At 33.7% G+C, this 21,164-nt stretch overlaps 1 protein-coding gene across 1 annotated transcript in view; it reads left to right on the top strand.

Moving 5' to 3' along the window:
* The window catches only part of LOC134245578 (uncharacterized), a gene marked incomplete at its 3' end in the record, with an annotated part of 52,164 nt that overhangs the window by 9,499 nt on the left and 21,501 nt on the right, over window positions 1-21,164 (top strand). The window contains exons 7-12 of the mRNA XM_062727855.1: window positions 8,581-8,748; window positions 12,313-12,432; window positions 13,782-13,904; window positions 14,133-14,290; window positions 14,379-14,585; window positions 20,969-21,103. Coding sequence (XP_062583839.1) covers window positions 8,581-8,748; window positions 12,313-12,432; window positions 13,782-13,904; window positions 14,133-14,290; window positions 14,379-14,585; window positions 20,969-21,103 — 911 coding nt within the window. The remainder of the gene's footprint in view (window positions 1-8,580; window positions 8,749-12,312; window positions 12,433-13,781; window positions 13,905-14,132; window positions 14,291-14,378; window positions 14,586-20,968; window positions 21,104-21,164) is intronic.

Raw genomic sequence — 21,164 nt, 5'->3', positions numbered from 1 at the left:
AGAGAGGTACAACTAGAGCCGAGCTCGTTGCAAAGCAACGAATAGGTCTTCCGTTGGAGCTACGGATAGGAAGACGTAACCTTGAGTCTAGGTCAAGCCACATTTAAAGTTATACAAGTAAGCAACCTAAAGGCTTGTAAAGGAAGAAACTTACAATGTTTCACCATGAAAAACACTGTAAAGGAATGTATGTGACCTTGAACTTTCTAAATGACCTTGCGTCAAGCAATGTTTCACCATGAAAAACGCTGTAAATGAATGTATGTGAACTTGAACTTTCTAAATGACCTTGCGTCAAGCAATGACAAACTCAGGCGCGTAGCATCGTTTTTGGAAGTGGGGGGGGGGGGCCAACCTGAGAAATTTTTTTTTTACTTACCTGAAAAAGTTGACAAGCAAAAAAAAAAAAAGAAAGAAAAAGAAAAATTATAAAAAAGTGGCCCGAAGTTGAAAATCCTATTTCGTGGAGGGGGGGGGGTAGTGGCTAACTTTTTTCAAGACCAACTATGTTTCAATTCAAACTTTTTGGGGTAAATTTTCTTTATAACACTACCCTTTGCTGAAATGTGGGGGGGGGGGGGGGGGGGGCAACCTTCCTTTAAGTAAAAATTTTATATAGTAAAGGTAATGTCGGGAGAAAAAGTTGGGGGGGGGCTGGCCCCCCCTGATACTACGCCCCTGCAAACTCTGTTATAAAAATCTAATACCGTATAATCCCTATTAACCGCCCCGGGCGCTTAGAAAATTTCGAAAAGGAGGCGTTTTTTTTTTGGTATTCTCTTCATATTAATATTTAATGTCATTCTTATACTTCAAAAATTTTAAAGAACAGCTAAAATAATGTCGAACTTTACTTTAAGTGAGGATAATCCACCCAGTTTATGTAATATGATTCATTTTCCACTGAGAAATTGGATAATAGACAAGTTACATTTTCACTTTGTTCAAATTTTGGCAGACTTTTGATACGATTCTAGATGATTTTAATCACTGTAGAGGGGGGCCTTGTTTTCTAATAATTGAAAAAAGACCTATGGGCGCTTATGGGGGCAGGGGTGGTTAATAGGGATCATACGGTATGTGTATTACCGACTGGAAAAGTACACGCATGTTTTTTATATATTCTTTTAGTCCATGAATCCAGCCAAAACATCTTATCTTTAGTGACCTTGAACTTGAGTCAAGATCATGTCCCACCCTGCATTATACATGTATCAACAATGTTTCACAGGTACAAATACTGTAAGCGAATTGAATTTACAGTTTCTCTGTCAGTAACCTTGACTTGTCTGAATGAATGGATATGTTCAGCCTTATTTTTTCTGAGCATATACAGTATCAAATCGGAAGAATTTATTAGGTTCAACACTATGATTTAGCTAAGGATTTAACTGGAAATATGTCTATAGGACATGAATGCATCGCCAAGTGTATATTAGTAAATAATGCAACATTAAAATCTGTATTAATGTATGACGTTTGTTGAGAATTTCTTGAATAGTTTCTTGAAAATTGAAATCTTAAAAAATGGATATAGATTACAAAATCCCCTTCAAATAATGCATAAGCTTACATAAAAATATCTCAAATGGTTTCTTTAATACTAAGGAAAATGCAAATTAAAGAAAAGTAAGGTAAAGGTCACAGGAAAGTGCAAGGTTAAAGTGTATCAGCATACTAAAGTTTGATAAAAATGTCTTGAATTAATTCTTCAAATCTAAGCACCGCCCGTGTGGCACAGGGGTCAGAGCATCTGTTCTAGACTAAGGTTTGGGTATATCTCTCAAAAGTGTGCATATATTTTGGCCACTTTTGTACATGTAAAAATGAATACATGTAAATAATTAAACTTGCATGTACAAGCATATTCCCGTAAAATTGTGCAATTGAAATATTCTTTTCGGGTTTTTCCCTTGAGTTGGAAACGTCACTTACTGGTACACTTACAATTATTTCCATTTATAACTATCGGAGTACACGATGTATTTTTAACACCGACATGCCCGCGGCTCTCTGCGGCCACACACGTGTGAACGAGGACTCGGGTGCAAAACTTTTTGACACAAGGCAACAGAGGTGGATGTAAACTGTAATGACATAACTGAGGGCATTGTGGCATCGCACTTTGAAAAAAATGCATAAAACACATTCTAGACTTATAGATTTTAATAATTTAAATTCAAAAAGGATACACCCCCAAGGTAAGCCCCAATTTTTAATGCCTATATAATGTATTTGCAAAACATTTGTGTGAACCCAACCCCCCCCCCCCCCCCCCCCCCCCCCCCCCCGTACAGATGCCTATGGTTCACAACAATATAACTGGTATGACGTTAAAATTTTTCAATAAATTTTAGTTTACATAAAATGCATGAAAACTGTAAAAAAAAAATTAGTTCAGTAAAATAATTAAGGGAGAAAGAATTTTCAAAGTACATGTATGGAAAAATCAAAATCGCTCACTTTCATATCGTAAAGTGACCATACCGAAGAGTTATCAAACAGGTTCAATTATTTATATCATATCTAAGATTTGCAAGAATATTGACCAAGCCATACACATTTTTCAAAGCGCGTTTATATGGTCGATATTAACGCACTTTGAAAAAATTTTTATATTTTTAAAAGCGTTGATTTGGTCCCAAATTTAACGCACTTTGAAAATATTTTTCAAAGTGTGTAATTTGTCAAAGTGCGTCATAACGATTACATAATGAAATTCGATTATTCGTGGATACATCACTGTTTGCAATAGTGGACACTAATATTAATACTCCTACATGATCTCTTAATTACAACCGATCTTGATAAAATAAAGAAATGGTCACAAATCTGATTTTTATTAGATTTTAGGTATAGGCGAATGTGTGTGGATATGTGGAAGGGATAGTGTAAATTAATTCATTCAAGATTTGCTAAATTGTTCGTTTGGGCGAAGGCTTAGAAAAAGTGACACACTGCGTGTACAGGTACACACCAGTAAATGTTATCATTAAAATAAAATTCGACGGACATTAATTTACTGGTACATGTTTTTTAGTTATCTGAAGACAACGTAATCTTCAGAGAATGAGGCATTATATATATTTTCTGTTTTTCATACCCCAGATTTCCTTTCTTTTGATTTACCGTTTACACAGGCCTGTGTTTAACAGCTGTTCATAAATACTGTCAATTAATATATGATAGGAGAAAACGATACATCTCTCGGTAATTTATTTTTTTAGGGGGAAAATATAGGTGAAAATATATAGATTGACACCTTAGTATTTACCTGTGTAATTACAAGGTTACAAACCGTGACGATGACTGGACAGGATGGGCTACCCGTTATAAAAACAACTCATAATCAACTCTGCGGACCTATAATTAGTTCACACTAATGTCTGTATTTCAAACGCAGATTAGGCTCTACATGCGTATATTTGGGCACTCTTGCATATGCATTATACTTTAATTATAAAACGTGCATGTTCTGTACTTGCATGCATGTACATTATATGTCTCCGTAAAACCTTAATGAAGCATTACGAGAGCTGATAAGAAAAAATAAACGGAAACCTGCTTGCAAAAAATTACAAGTTTGATAGAAAATAATTATTTGTTCAAGGTTAATTAGTTGTCCAATGGAATAAGTTACGCATGTGTGTCTCAATCTATATACTTTGGAGGCGCGTGTGAATGTGGGATTTTGTATTGATGTATTCTGATAAACGCTCGATATTTGTATAATTGGGACGTATACAGTTGTACATTTTAAGGACGACGACAAAAGAACGTAAATTGAATTACATACATGTACATTTTACTTAAGATACAAAAAATCTATCACTAGTAGAAATTAAACAAAGGAGCATATTTTCGATGGTATTTGAAGTGAAACAGATCATGACCTCGATATCGAGAAAAACATTTGCTATAAAAAAAAAATAATTATATGCAACTTTCATTTAATTCAGCAAATAAATTATTGAATGAAATGCACTAGCGACATAATCAGTCAAAGATACTATGAAATAATCTGAAAGATTCAACATATTAATTAAATTTATCCATTCTGTGGTTTCTTTTGTGTATATGACTGGGGGTCGCTGGATAACACGCCGATTGATTCCCGGTGACCGACTTTACCCCGCGTTATCGAGGGAGGCGCGTGATATAATCGTAAACAAACAAGGTGAACGTAAAAGGCGTGCACTTAATGGCTGTGAATAGTATATGCTTTACAGTTATGTTTTATTTTCTCACTATATTGTTTGTTTTTATATGATAAGAAGAAAAGATTATCTTTTCTTCCATTTTTAGTAGACTTGATTTATACGATTTAAAAAAAAATGAAATAAAAGGGAAAATTGTCAGTGAATAATCATGATAATTTGGGGGAAAACACAAAACACTTCAAGAACCTTATTCTAAAAAAATATTAGCATCTAATGTAGCCATGTTTATCATTTATAGTAAGTTTGTTTTGGTTTACACGCATGAGGAGCTCGCGTTTACGTGCTGAGTGAAAAGAATTACCTGTACATATATGGGTCATGTATCTAGCTCATTTAAAACAAGAGTCGAACAAAACAATTTCATGAGATAATAAGATGTTAAAGCAAACCTTCATAATCGACAGTCATTCCGAAATATTTACCTTTTTTGAGTTATAAAGCAAAAACTTTCAAGGGCCCTAGGTCCCTAATTTTAGGGGCCAGCCCCTTTTAAATGATATTAAATGAAAGCTCGTGCAATTATGCACAACTTTTATTCTACATGTCTTAACAAAATATTTTTAGTTTTCAAGATAAAAAGGAAAATATGTGTTAATTTTCGCTCTTTTAGGCGTTCTAATTTTTGACCCCTATATAGCGCCATTTTAAATACAGAAATCGAAAAACAAAAACCGATGTGCACAACTTCAATCCTTCTGTTATCTAAAACCAGTAAAATTTCTGCTCCAGCTTTTGTGGTCTCTGAGCCTTTGTCTGGAAATGAAAGCCTATAAATTTTCGTTTAAAGGGAAATTACTCAAAACCGGAAGTGACTTTTTGAAATTTTAGACAGCATTCTGATAGAGTTTATTATCGTCTATAATGTCTGAAAATTTGAGCAAAATCCATTGAGAAATGAGTGAGATATGAGGCCTCAAAGTTAGCGTCTAGGAAGAAAAAAAAAAAAAGAATAAGAACTAGAAAGTCTGCTATTGCAAGCAATAGCATATGTCGCCCCGTACTGGACAAAACTTTCATTTTTATCATCACTAAAACAAGGGTCCATTAGCTAAGCTTGGACAACCATCGAGTCGTATAAGTCCTTTTTGTTGGAAACGGAAGACCTTAATTGGGTACATCCCACTAATTATTTTTAGAATCGGTAGGAGAAGAAAGTAGTACAGGAAAAAATTACAAGTTCCTAAATTTGCAGACTTGCATAAAAGAAATTGAGCTGATGTACTTAAATGAGCCTTGTACTTGTTAATTGGCAGTATCTTTCCTACCAAAAAAAACTTGGCAAATGTAATTTATTAAGAAGATCAGCCGAATTATTTTGTGTATAATAGCGCCAGTGAGAACTCTGAAATTTCCTTACTTTCACTTTCATTTTTAGAGGTTCTGCCGGAAAACGAATCTGACATGACACCTTCAATTCCAGCATTTCTGCATTGCACATGGCTGATGTTTCTTATGAGATGATAAATCATGTGTAAACTTTCTCAGTTTAGCGGAATCATGAACATTTTCGGCGATATGAATGTTTTGTTTACAGTAGTGATCAAGGCTTTGCGCACCTGTAGGCGTGGATCCAAGGATTTATGAATGAATAAAAAGTATGGAAATAACGTACCAATTTTTCTATTTTATACTTGCACTATCTAATGAAATTAATAATATACAAGTAATAGATATGCATGTACAAAAAAAAAAAAAAACGCGAAATGCTAATAAATGCAGCTGACAATCGTTATTTTTTATATAGATAAAATAAACTAATTATAAAATCTAGAGACAAGACAGAAGAAGAATGGATGTTGGCAAACTATCAAATTACATCAGGAGAACTGAATTTTATGAATGAAACTTTTAAAAATTTACTTGTAAGGTGTATATGTTATATCTGTGTATTCTACCTGGCAGTGCGCTTCAAAAGGGGGGGGGGGGGGGTCGTCTTTAACATAGTACCTAATGTTTGAACGGTAAGGGCTAGGGCTTTCGTATTTCAAATATGCAATCCTTGTGAAATGAACTTTTATTGGACACGAAGAACTTTGACCCTTTGACCTAGACCTTGGAGAACACATGTGTACATCTTAACCTTTTTTTTCTGTTTCGTTTCTATGACAACTGTGAGCGACTCATTTCAATTATTTTAAAAGTAGAAATCACTTTGACACATTGCAAGGAATTAACATTGAAAGTTTCAAAACGATTGCTTGAGTAGTTATTGAGAAAATCGAAATTAAAGAATTTTAACATTCCCCTGGTTTCCATGGCAATAATCGATTATTTGAAAATTTTAAATGCAAAGCGCACAACTACAGATACTAATCATTAAAATAAAAAGAGTTTCATGACGAACGTTTAAGGGACCAGAGAGAACACTCGCGGACAAAATTCGTCGCTTTTTACAGGTTTCCATGGCAACGGTAGACATATTGGAACTGAACGACCTCACTGCACAACTACAACCAGTGATCGTCCTTTGGGGAAAATTTCAGGAAGATTGTCCCAGCCATCTCCGAGAAACAGCCTGGATAAAAAAAACATGCGTACAATATCAATATGTCGTCCCCGACTTCGTTCGGGGCGACATAATAACTCCCGAATTTTTCCCATCAATAACTCCTGAATTTTCCCCTTCAATTCCAGCATTTCTGCATTGCACAGGGCTGATGTTTCTTATGAGATGATAAATCATGTGTAAACTTTCTCAGTTTAGCGGAATCATGAACATTTTCGGCGATATGAATGTTTTGTTTACAGTAGTGATCAAGGCTTTGCGCACCTGTAGGCGTGGATCCAAGGATTTATGAATGAATAAAAAGTATGGAAATAACGTACCAATTTTTCTATTTTATACTTGCACTATCTAATGAAATTAATAATATACAAGTAATAGATATGCATGTACAAAAAAAAAAAAAAACGCGAAATGCTAATAAATGCAGCTGACAATCGTTATTTTTTATATAGATAAAATAAACTAATTATAAAATCTAGAGACAAGACAGAAGAAGAATGGATGTTGGCAAACTATCAAATTACATCAGGAGAACTGAATTTTATGAATGAAACTTTTAAAAATTTACTTGTAAGGTGTATATGTTATATCTGTGTATTCTACCTGGCAGTGCGCTTCAAAAGGGGGGGGGGGGGTCGTCTTGAACATAGTACCTAATGTTTGAACGGTAAGGGCTAGGGCTTTCGTATTTCAAATATGCAATCCTTGTGAAATGAACTTTTATTGGACACGAAGAACTTTGACCCTTTGACCTAGACCTTGGAGAACACATGTGTACATCTTAACCTTTTTTTCTGTTTCGTTTCTATGACAACTGTGAGCGACTCATTTCAATTATTTTAAAAGTAGAAATCACTTTGACACATTGCAAGGAATTAACATTGAAAGTTTCAAAACGATTGCTTGAGTAGTTATTGAGAAAATCGAAATTAAAGAATTTTAACATTCCCCTGGTTTCCATGGCAATAATCGATTATTTGAAAATTTTAAATGCAAAGCGCACAACTACAGATACTAATCATTAAAATAAAAAGAGTTTCATGACGAACGTTTAAGGGACCAGAGAGAACACTCGCGGACAAAATTCGTCGCTTTTTACAGGTTTCCATGGCAACGGTAGACATATTGGAACTGAACGACCTCACTGCACAACTACAACCAGTGATCGTCCTTTGGGGAAAATTTCAGGAAGATTGTCCCAGCCATCTCCGAGAAACAGCCTGGATAAAAAAAACATGCGTACAATATCAATATGTCGTCCCCGACTTCGTTCGGGGCGACATAATAATCTTAATCATCAGAATCAGTAGAAGGTCTTCCGTTGGAAACGGAAGACCTTAATTAATCCCTTGGGATTAATTATCAGCCTGCTGTGGAAAATTTAGTAAACTTTTCTTTATCTGTCACTTTAAGATTAATGAAAACCTTTGTCTGCAACTGCTGTTTGTTTGAAGTTAATGATATTTGCATTCATTGAAGGCTGGCATTTTATATTAGATAAGCTTCATTATTGTTTAAATATATATTCAATGTTAAGTTGTTCTTATTTGCCTAATGTAAATACAAGGATATTATTTACAGGTTTTTGAATATTCAGGAATTATCTTGAAATTTTAAGAGTACAGTTGCTGTTGCTTATTCTTCGTACATTTTTTAATCATTCCGTAAGCTGCACCCTCATAATTCTATCCCATGGCGGGGCCCTTGCTGACTGGTCAGTTTTCTAGTTTCTTTAAGCATAGCTTTATTTTTAATCACATAACTTGTATTCATTAAATACAATTTTATGATTTCATTGAGTTTTCATTAGTTTTGCATAAATTTTTAAGTGAAATAACTTTTTCATTCATACAGGAATTGCCATGTAGCACAGCATTCAAGGGTTGGATAGGAATTGATTCTACGTATGATTTAAATGGATTGATGACGGACCATTGGAAGAGAGTAATGGAGAGACATCTATTTACTGACAGAGTTCAGAAGAATTACAGAGGAACCAATAGAAAGAACAAGTGGCTAGAGGTAAACTCAGAAAGGAGATCTGATAAGAACCAAGCCAACAAACAATTCCCTCGCCCCTCTTTATAGGCAGGAAAGCTGCAGTTTTTGTTTAAAAATGGTTTTTTGTTCATAGACACTAAAACTACCATAATCAAAGCATGTGTACTTGACTCAGTTTAATCTTTGCAAAAGGAAAAGAGCAGAAATATTTTGTATGAAAATGTCAGAAATTGTTAAGATTTTGCATTGTCTATGTATGTATGCCTTGGCCTATGATGCAGTGATAGTATTACGAGGGTTGTCCCAAAAAGTCGTAGACAGGGAAAACAGTTTAGTTTCTCTTTGCTTAATTAATTTTTAGCTCTACTGGTCAGAGATCAGAAGAGCTTATGCGATAGTAAGGTGTCCGTCGTCCGTCCATCTGTCTGTCTGTGTGTCTGTCCGTCTGTCTGTAAACAATTTTTCAAAACGCTACTCCTCCTACAGTTTTGGTCTGATTTTAATATAACTTGGCACACAAGTAGACTATACTAAGATACATAAAATAGTGCATCGGTATTTGATTTCAATTAACGGTGTTACCATGGTTACTAAAAATAGAATTTTCGGTGAAATTCCTTTAAAACGCTACTCCTCCTACAGTTTTGATCTGATTGTAATATAACTTGGCACACAAGTAGACTACACTAAAATACATAAAATAGTGCATTTGTTTTTGATTTCGATGAACGGTTTTGCCATGGTTACTAAAAATAGAATTTTGTGTAAAATTCCTTTAAAATGCTACTCCACCTACAGTTTTGATCTGATTTCAATATAACTTGACACACAAGTAGACTACACTAAATCACATAAAATAGTGCATTGGTTTTTGATTTCGATGAATGGTGTTGCCATGGTTACTAAAAATAGAAATTTCTGTGAAATTCTTTCAAAATGCTACTCCTCCTACAGTTTTGGTTTGATTTCAATATAACTTGACACACAAGTAGACTACACTAAGATACATAGAATAGTGCATCGGTTTTTGATTTCGATGAACGGTGTTGCCATGGTTACTAAAAATAAAATTTTGTGTGAAATTCCTTTAAAACGCTATTCCTCCTACAGTTTTGATCTGATTTCAATATAACTTGACACACAAGTAAACTACACTAAAATACATAAAATAGTGCATCGGTTTTTGATTTCGATGAACGGTGTTGCCATGGTTACTAAAAATAGAATTTTGTGTAAAATTTCTTTAAAACGCTACTCCTCCTACAGTTTTGGTCTGATTTCAATATAACTTGGCACACAATTTAGTAGACTACACTTAGATACATAAAATAGTGCATCGGTTTTTGATTTCGATGAACGGTGTAGCCATTGTTACTAAAAATAGAAATGCCTGTGAAATTCCTTTAAAACGCTACTCCTTCTACAGTTTTGGTCTGATGGCAATGGCTTCTTTCCTCATCCTTTGTTGTAAGTACAAACCAGTAGAGCTACAGTCTCGACAGAGACTTCTGGTTTTTCCTTGTCATAGCGAAAATTAACATTTTATGATCATGCATTTCAAGTTTCATGATGATATCACATCTAATAAGAAAATTATGTAAAAATAAAGAAAGAATATAAGTGTACAGCGCACGATAGCAAGCGTAAATTAAGTCTCTTATAACGTCATGATCTCTTTGTCTGCCTCACTCACGTCTCTTAACATTCAATATATTTTTTAAAGTGATAGACCACTCTTGACTAAGGGACTTATTCAAATTCACTACTGTCCGTTTGTTTTTTATTTGTTTTTTTTTTTTTAAATCAGATTCAAATTTCAGTCGAAATTTAGTAGAAAGATCGCATTACATTGTAGGCAGCAGAGAATACACATTTTTTGATGTCGTTCGCGATCAAGATTGTTCCCAATTGTCTGCGTTTAACAAAAAGTACTCTACTTATCATACTTGCCAACTCACCCGATTTCGTCGGGTCACACCCGATTTTTCAACCCGTAACCCGATTATTTTTTATGACCCGGCGGGTCATGCTTATCAACCGATTTTTGTCAAACAACCCGGAAATCTCCCGATTTCCGGATTTGGTTCGTAAATTAGGTTGCACTTTTAACTTCCAGTTAAAACCCAAGCTTAGATCTACGCGTAAACAATGCCGATGGATTAATTATCAGTGCAGGTGTAAACAGTTAACTGGGTGTTTTGACAATTCAATGTTTGAAGTCAATTAAAATGGCTTCCGATAGAACTAGATCGTTATCAGGGCCAACAGGAACAAATTGAACCAAACACATGTCTCTGATTGAACCAAGAAAAAGAGAAACGATATTTATGTACATATCTAGGAATCTTGGAGAAAAAAACTTTCATTCTAGATAAATAAAGTGATCGAAGACAGTGTAGGCCTAACTTCACATTTAAAACATATTACAGTAGTTAGAGAGGAAAAATAACTTCAAAACTGAAATTTGTATACTTTCAAATTTAGCAGAAACTGAAACATGTGAAAAGGCTTAAAAAAAAAAAAATCACACTTACCAGGTATATACTTCTGAATCAGGTCAATATTGAAATATGAAACCTTCAATTCTCATTTTTAACATGTAAATTAAATCAAATTATATTTGAATTTTTTTGTCATAGTAAATTAAATCCTTTTTCAATAAAAGAATTCTCAATACACAAATACTTTGTATATATATTATAAAATTTAATCATGGTAATTATGTCGTGAATGTTGTTACGCGTTATGACCAGATTTTTTACTTTCCAAATCTGCTCATGACCAGATTTTTACATGCTGGAGGTTGGCAAGTATGCTACTTATTACACCCCGAAAATATTTTCACTGAGTATCGTGCCAATTGAAAATAACTTCTTTATTAAAATTTGGTGTGTAATGTCGCTTCTTTACTATTTTTTCCAGTCTCTGATGTATATAAACCATAACAAACACAATTTATTACATCTCCGTGCGCCGGCTACGCGTTTGACGACGTCATTTTCATTAAACTCAATTCTGACGATACTATGAAAATCATAACACCAATCGTCTGTTTCCAAAGCAATTTATATGATATTTTGAGATATTATTAAGATTTTGATTCTGGTTTCAGTGATTTAAATTTTAAGTTAAGTGTATTATATAGTACTAAAGAAATAAAAGCAAATGTGATAGTTATATGCAAAAATTATTCAGAATTTTGTTAGTGCGCCGACAGGCCTTATCGGCCTTCATATAAATGGCCTTAATATCATTAATATGAAAGATATAAATTTAAAAATTCACGATTTTAAAGAACATTAAATATTTTATGTCAATGCAAAATTTGGTTAGAATTGGTTGCGTACTTTAAAAATTATAAGCATTGTCTACGACTTTTTGGGACAACCCTCGTACTGATTATAAACTATATGTGTGACCTTTTTCAGGTGTAGTTGGCTATGTATGCCTTGGCCTATGATTCAGTGATGGTATTACTGATTATAAACTATGTGTGTGACTAATTTCAGGTGTTGGCTGTGTATGCCTTGGCCTAAGATGCATATGGTATTACTGATTATAAACTATGTATGTGACTTATTTCAGGTGTTGGCTATGTATGCCTTGGCCTATGATGCAGTGATTGTCTACAGTGAAGCTTTGACGGATCTGATGCAGAAGAACGAGACCATCACCCCAGACAAGCTAGTCAAGCAAATCAGAAATGTATTGTCCAATTTTTCTCCATTTCTCCTCTCTATATGAATTCATATGTTTTAGATAATTAAAAAATATATACAGGTAAACTTCGGTATCTTGACATCGGATATATCAACAACCTCTGATACATGTATGTCGACGTCCGTCCGCGGTCCCGGCATTATTTACTATATAAATGATTTGCATAAACTCCGATACGTTGATCTTGGTGATGTCGACTACCTGTTTATCTTGACGTATGATGTACAAGTAACAGTAAGTGGCATAATGCGCCGTTCTTTTGTTTTTATAGAAAGTTGCACGGAATACCTGATTTCCCGGATTTAACGATACCCTTATATCGGGTATTATACGCGATTTCACAGATAATACCTGATTTTGAGTATTTTCTCCAACCTGTTAAAGGAAACAATTGATCTATCTACATATAAATTGATTAGTGTTATGCATTTGAATACATATCTATTATCATAACAGTAACTTGATCCAAAGGGTCGTATCACATCGAGTTGACAGGCCCCAATCTTCAAACCAAATGAGACGCGAAGCATCGAGTTGGATCAGATGATCTGCACATGTCAACTCGACGTGATAAGACCCTTTGGAACAAGTCACTGTTATAATGATATACCGGTATTTATTATATACCCCCTTATAACTTGCTAAATATAGCAAAATAAAATTTTAATGAATTATATAATATTTATGCATTTAAACAAAGCATAATGACAAGGGACTCTTTAGGGATGGGTATCGCCAAAAATTTCGTATCGCGATATATCTCGATTTTTTCCCACAATATCACGATAATATCATGATATTTTTAAAAGCAGTTTTTACAATGATTTTATATGAAAAGTCATTATTTTTCTAAAAAATATGCTAGAAAAACAAAATTTTACTTTCTTGAAATTTTTATGTATATAAAATCAATTATGTTTGGACGGTAAGATGCCGTTCTTTTCACTTTTTATAACATTTTTGATATTTTCTGTAATTGTAATTTGAAAGATTGAACAAATAAATGAATTATTTCTGGACTTTATAATATGTACCTAAAGACCGGTATTTAGGTCTCTGTATCACGATACGTATCACGCAACAAAAAATCGCGATATACCGGTATACCGATAAAATCGCACATCCCTAGGACTCTTTAACATGCAAGAAAAATAACGTCATGTTTTTGCATACTATGTCATCAGTTTCAGAGAGGGGTAATATGGATTCAGAAAAGTACAGTGTGGTGATCCGGAAGGTCGGATCACGACGTCACGTGATAGTGTAAAATCAACAGTAAAACTGTGTGATACACATTAGGTATATAATAAAGAACTGTATTATTTTTGTCATAGATGGAAATGGATGGATTAACAGGGCACATTAAATTTGAGAACGAGACAGGTGATCGGCCCGGCTTTCGTGGATTTATGTGTGTGGTCAATCCTCATCCATTAGGAACACACTCAGCTTCACATGTAAGTTGACACCTTAAATTTTATCTTCACACTTATACCAAAGGTAAAATGCTTTTTCTTTGGACCTTGGCAATAAGCTGTTGTCTCGGATATCAGTTTAACACAAACAAGAGTCATTCATCTTTCATATTGCTTGACTTTATGCACACATTTTCTTCAATTTAACATTATGATAATTCCTAAAAGCTTATTCAAATTTTTGTGATCAATGTTGAAATTTCATTTTAGACAGCAGTATTTGCAAGAGCTTTCATTCTGGAAAACACAGCTGCAACCACCCAATTGGAAATAGCAATGGAAGCCAAGAGACCTTTGAGTCTTCCGCCTTTTAATCATATAGTTGCCAATTACACAACACCGGAGTCACCATTCATGAACAAATTCAGGTTAGTCATTTTGCAAAATTAATTATGGGAGGAGAGAGTTTCCAGTTAAAATTGCTGCCTTATCCCCACATGTTTGTGTTTTTGACAGGTACAATACCTCCACGGGGATGATAAGTGCCTTCACACAACAGATTATTCCCATCCCCCCTTCCACCGCTCCCCCTCAGGACGTAGTAGAGGAGGAGTATACGATAGCCCCATTCTATTGTTCTGGTGGATGTGGAGGAAATGCCACAGATGAATATGATGTCACCAAGTATCAGTTTGGAGAATGTATTTCTATGGAAAAATGCAAGTAAGTCTCTTGTACAGGCTATCAAGTTTCTTGCTGGAAAATTGCTTTATGCAGCAACTTGATATCTGTTTTTCTTTTTCAGTGGTGACTATTATTTTTTGAAAACAATTTCAGTATGAAGCATCTAAAGGATGAAAGAAATTACATGACTTTTTATAAAAATATGTATCAAAATGCTCGAAATGTTTGCATAAGAAGTAAGTGTATACACAGAAATTATTTGTTTTATCTTTATTATATAGTCATTATTATATAGTCTATTTATATTCCCTATATATTAAATCTATACAAGTGCAAACAGTTCATAAGACTACATATTCACCATCTTAAGACTATATTCACCCGGGGTCAGTGTGTGTGCAGCGGCATTGTCGCGTCATAATCAAAACCTGAAATGGCATTGTAAACCATGGTTGCAAAGGCTGCAGCCAGCTTAGTATCTGTGCAGGAATAAAGCTATCATAGGATAATTTTGAAACATTTGGACGTCTTACACATAGAGAAACTTGAAGGGAAAACAGGGAGGTTACAAATTGTAATCTTGACATTTAAAAAAAAAAAAAAAAAAAAAAAAATTAAATTTCATGAAGGAAATTCATAAATGAAAATAATCTCATCATGCAGCCTTCAATGTCTAATTTATCTGGATTATATAATAAAACAATTATGGACTCTTTTAGTGTTAACCAGTTGTTCACCCAAAAAATATCAATATTAACCCCGGCTTCACCTCGGTCAACTAAATTGAAATTTTCTGGTGAATAGCAAACTATATTCAACATCAAATGAGTCTATAATTGTATAATATCCATTGTTTTACTGAGGGTTTTAAATAAATGGAAGTGGGACTGCAGAATGAGATATTAAGGTACAGTACAGGCAACGCGGATCCCGTATTAGACCGCGTCCCCTCCGCGGTGTATTAATCCTTTCCGCGTTACACCGTCGCGGGTTTTGATCGCGGTGCTACCTGAGACCGTGTTTACACCGCGGCGGGGCCAGCTACCGTTATTCTTCAGCTAAGATGTTCTTACCTGTAAAGTATTGTCGATTTTTAATCGTGTCGAAATGGGGGGGGGGGTTAAGAGCACATTGATATTATAGATTTATACCATTACATGGATTCTTTAAAAATTCATTTTTTAAGTTTTATCAAATTGTTTGAAAAAACATTTTTTTTTTGTACCAATAGTCACTCAAAATTAATTAATTCTCAAACACGTCTGTTAACAGTAATACATGTACAGTATTAGGATGAAATATTCAAAGTCGAATAATTTATCGAATATATTAACTTAAAGTTTATTTTCAAAATCAATAATGCCACCCCAAATGATCTTCAAATTGCTAAAAAGGTATAATTAAAATTTAAAGAATGCAATGATATCGCTTCTCTTTATATGCACTGGTGTAATCCGGTGTTCACAATTAGCCCGTGCAGTTGCAGTTACATGTAGCTATGTGTTTATTTATCTGTGAGATTATATCAGTCATTTGGTTTCAATTAGAAAACTACCGTTACTTCTGTATACATATCTATTATAAATAATAGCATGAACAACGATGATAGATAGTGATACATAATTGCAATTAAATTTTAACAAAACACGCGTAAGTGTAGGAATACCGTTGTTCCATTATTATGCGCTACACTGTAAGACTATGAACTAAATATCGACGATTTTTATTATTGGGGGGGGGGGGGGGTTATTGTTAATAAAATAATCACAGGTCATTCTATTCAGAATATCAATAATATCATAGCTAGTATTTGAATGTATTTCAGTCTATTTTCTGCTCTTTTCGAAAATTACTAAAATCATGTCAATGAACATAAACAAAATTCAGATTTCTCCGGTTCAAATAAAACACAAACACAAATATGGGCCCTTAAAATATTTGAACACACAACACAGAAATTAACTTATTTTAATCAGCAAGTTGCCAAGCTTCAAGTTTTCAGATGTCTGTGTTACCGTTCGGTTTTCCTCAGGTAAGTTTGGTGTGGAGTGGAGCTTACTCGAAGCGGATGAGAAACCCCGAGGGAACGACGCTGTCTAGTGTACATACTACCTATATACACAGGATGTTACCTGATTGTATTACCTGTATGCATTTTGCTACGACATTGTAAAACGAAGCCGTTTTTTTTCATGTGTAGCTCATAGATTGAAATGCATGAAATAAAGAATTCAATGTTTTTGTTGCAGACAAAATCCTTTTTAAATTTTTTGTTTCAAGTAAATATTTTCAATAATTCGACAACTTTAATATACTGTGTTTTTCTTAATCAAATTTTATAACAAAAATACATTTTTTTTAACCACCAAAATCTGTCGTTGTAATCTGGCGACAAAAAGGGAAGTAATTCAAATTACATATTATGTACATATGCTAAACGAAAGAAGAAAGTGGATCATAAACAAGTCTCTCGATAAATAACAATAAAACTTAGACAAAATCCACAAATGGTCAATAAACTGATAAATCAATTGTAGTTTTATTCGCTAGACTTAAGAAATTGATATACTGATCAAAAAGGAGGAAAAACGATCATGCACGTGCCTTAATATTGTGATATTTTTCTTCTCTCTCTCTCTCTCTATCTCTCTCTCTCTCTCTCTGTCTATCTACTAACTGGTACAGATATAAACAGACACGAAATAACATAGCAATGGATCATTATTTGATTTAATTAATATCAAATACTTCATTAATTTGTTTTAAAAGTTTTTTTTTTTCTTTTTACTTTTATTCTTTTTATACACTCCGTTTAAAAAAAGCAACAATAATTTGACACAAATTCCAAGGCTAATATCGCATCTAAAAATGATACAATAAATCAATTGTGTTGTTGAATGGCTAGACAACGATGTGCATCCAGCGAGCGTTACCCAAGGTATACTCTAAGACAGGTGTGAAACCCCCAGGGCATGTCGTTTCCTGTTCAGGCACTGCTAATCCCTATACACAGGAAATGATTGCGGCTAATGCTTAATACACAAAGAAACAGAATTTGTCAAAGAAAACAAAAATATATGAATTTTTGCATTGAATATTTATTAATATAAACTATAATTTCGTCAGTGAAGTTTATCATTACACCGGCACATCCTATCTTATCTATTGAACACGAAAATCGAGAAATATTAAAATTAAAAAGAAAGACATTGTTTTAAAAAGTAATACATGTTAATATGAAGGTGAAAAACGATATTTTTTCTTGATCTCTTCACTTGTATAAAGTTCGCGTGCTCAAAGTTAACTCTCGCCATCGAATGCTTTTCGGTCATTTGACAATTTGAGAAAAATGCCTGCACATTTATATAAAAGAGGGAAATAAATTAAAGAAAAGTTTTCTTAATTTGGGAACAGAACATAAACGATGAGAAATAAAGAAGAAAAGAACTTTTTTTTCTTGACATCTTGGATAAAGAAAATTTAAGTTCACGTGCCCACTACATGTAACTGCAAAATTAATGCTCGTCATCGGATGTTTTCCGGTAATTTGACACTTTAAGAAAAAGCCTGTACATTTTATATACAATAAATCGAAATTAATTAATAAACAATATGAAGATGTACATTTTTTAAAAGATGTACATCTTTTTTTTTCAAATGAATGCTGAAAATCGTTTATCGAAACTTAAACAGTCTGAGTTCAACATTTATTACAGTTTGCATATAATATGAAGATTTAAAAAAAAAACTAATTAAAATTTCTAGTATCTAATTTTGTTTCTTGATAGATTCTTAATAACACAAAATAATTAACCATTGCAAAGACGTAACAATTTAATAAAATTTTCTATTCAATCAATTTCAAATATTGATATGTAATTTTAGAAACAAAAATAAACTTATTTTTTCTTAGTTTAAATTCTACTCATAGCAAAATTAATTAATAAACACACGTAATTTTTTTTTTTTTTTTTTTTTTTTTTTTTTTTTTTTTTTTTTTTTGGTTACAGGGAAAATTCGCAAATTACAATTCGGGGAGATAACTCCCGTTTGTTTACGATACTATTTGTCCGTAATTGATCGATGATTTAACCGCGGCGGGGACAGGTAAGTGATGAATTTCCCGCGGAGGGAACGCGGTTTACCTGTCTACCTGGCCAAATACCGCGTTGTGATTATACCGCGGCGGGGACGCGGGAAATACGGGATCCGCGTTGCCTGTACTGTAGGACAAAACACCGGTGGATTTTATTTTTAACCCATTTCTTAAAAAGTATTGGAGAAAAAAGAATAATAGTACTATATTGACAGCAATGAATGATCCCTTTAAGAAAAATAATAAGTTTTGGCATGTTTGCGTCATATTTTGTGAAAAAATCAGAGAATCCTAGATACTGGGTCACTTAGGAGCTTACATTTTGGAATGTGTTTACGCTCTCTAAGTGCAATAAACAAGCATGTAACAGTCTGTTATAAAATACAGTATAACTTTTGTTCCATAAATAGCAGAGGGCTGATATTTGGACACATATATTAGGAGTCTCCATTCTTTATGTACTACAAAGGTCAAGGTCACATCAAGAGGTCAAAGGTCATATATTGTGACGTCATCTACTGAATCTTTTAATTTTTTGTCATTAAAATTTTTTAAATAGCTAAAATATCTGAAACCACCGGTTCAATTTTCTTTATTTTTACACATTTTGTTCTAAGATCCATTTGAATCATTCTGTTGATTTTTTGTAAAAATTGAATTATACATTTTCTTTTAAGAAAACTTAAACTGTCGGATATTTACATGTGAATTTTCAATTCCGACGCTATGTATGTTTTAGTTCTACTTGATATTTTTACTCAAATTTCCCAGTATCAATATTACTTACTGATTTAAAGAAACAAAAAGGTTATCTTTATTAAAAGTATTACACAAATATGCAATAGATCAATTGATAATTCTAAAATAAGGCTAATTCTCAAGTCGAATGTCTGATTTCACAATCTTCTTACAGGGGTCTGATAGGCCATATTTCAGACTATGTGGGCAAAAAATGTGTGGTTGAATTTCTTTCATATCATATATAAAGAGAGACTTTGTATCCTAGAACAAAATATCAAAGTTTCAGAAAAATTGAATTTGAGGAAAAATTTGGCCTATCTATTGGGTCCTACCTTAAACATGTAGATGAGATATTTTTAAAAGTCCCTGGATCGAAAGATCCTGGGGGTATATTGTTTTTGTCCTGTCTGTCTGTTTGTCTATCTATTCATCTCTCTGTCTGTATGTTGCCAACTTTAACCTAGACATTAACTATGGAGTTGGTGGGGTTATGACTTACATATTTCACAGGTGTTTTCCTTGTGACAAGACCTTGCCATGGGTACCACCAAATTTGACCTCTTGACGTTGGAGTTTGACCTATTTTTACCAAAAAAAATACCACACTTTAACCTTGGCCATAACTTTTGAACAGTTGGAGCTAGAGCTTTCATCCTTCACATGTGTATTCATTGTAACAAGACATTTTACCTGGTATAAATATTTTTGACCTTGATCTAAGAGTTTGACCCACTTTTTAAAATTTTAATCTTGGTCATAATTTTTGAACAGTTAGAAATAGGGCTTTCATATTTTACAAGTGTATTTCTTGTAAGAAGATCTTCCTTTGGGTACCAACACTTTTGACCTTGACCTTTGGAGTTTGAAATACATTTTAGAGGATTGAACCCTTGCCATAAGCTGCCATACAGGGACATCACTGTTTCACAAACACATTTTGTTTTACCATACACTTTGAAAATATTGCATAGTTAACAAGATGTGTTTGTGAAACACTATGCGCCCGGTGGCAACAAAGTTCGGAAAAAGCTTTTTTTTAGCATTAAGGTCACAGTCAAGGTTACAAGGTCATTGACCTTGGTGTCATTTGAAAGAGCTTAATTAGTGGAGTACATGCATACCAAATATGAAGTCTCTATCTTTCATGGTTCAAAAGTTATGGCGAAGGTTAAAGTTTGCAGAAAAAAGCTATTTTTAGCATATAGGCCACAGTCAAGGTCACAAGGTCATTGACCTTGGTGTTATTTGAAAGAGCTTAATTAGTGGAGTATGCATACCAAATATGAAGCCTCTATCTTTCATGGTTCAAAAGTTATGGTGAAGGTTAAAGTTCGGGACAAACAGACAGACAGACAGACAGGACAAAAACAATATACGCCCTGGATCTATCGATCCGGGCGCATAAAAATATCACAATGTATAGCATTGGGAAATTTCAAGACGATACCCAGCCCTATTATGTTGTCCCTTATTTTAGGTGTAATGATGGGTATTATGTTGCCCATTATTTTAGGTGTAATGATGGGTATTATGTTGCCCATTATTTTTGGTGTAATGATCAGTATTATGTTGCCCATTATTTTAGGTGTAATGATGGGTATTATGGAGATAACTGTGAGAAGATGCTGTGTACTTGTTTGAATGGCTTCTGTTCAGTTCCTAAGAACTGTACTTGTGACTCAGGCTGGTACGGAGATCGATGTCAACATGCCATTTGTAGGTACGTCATAAATTTTTATATATTACAAAGCAGAAATGTGCAATGGAATGTATTCTTCCTT

This window comes from Saccostrea cucullata, unplaced genomic scaffold (genome assembly GCF_032062105.1).
Source record: "Saccostrea cucullata isolate Sc308-1 unplaced genomic scaffold, CSIRO_AGI_Scuc_v1 ctg2173, whole genome shotgun sequence".
Classification (NCBI taxonomy): Eukaryota; Metazoa; Mollusca; class Bivalvia; order Ostreida; family Ostreidae; genus Saccostrea; species Saccostrea cuccullata.
This window is presented reverse-complemented; position numbering and strand designations above follow the sequence as displayed.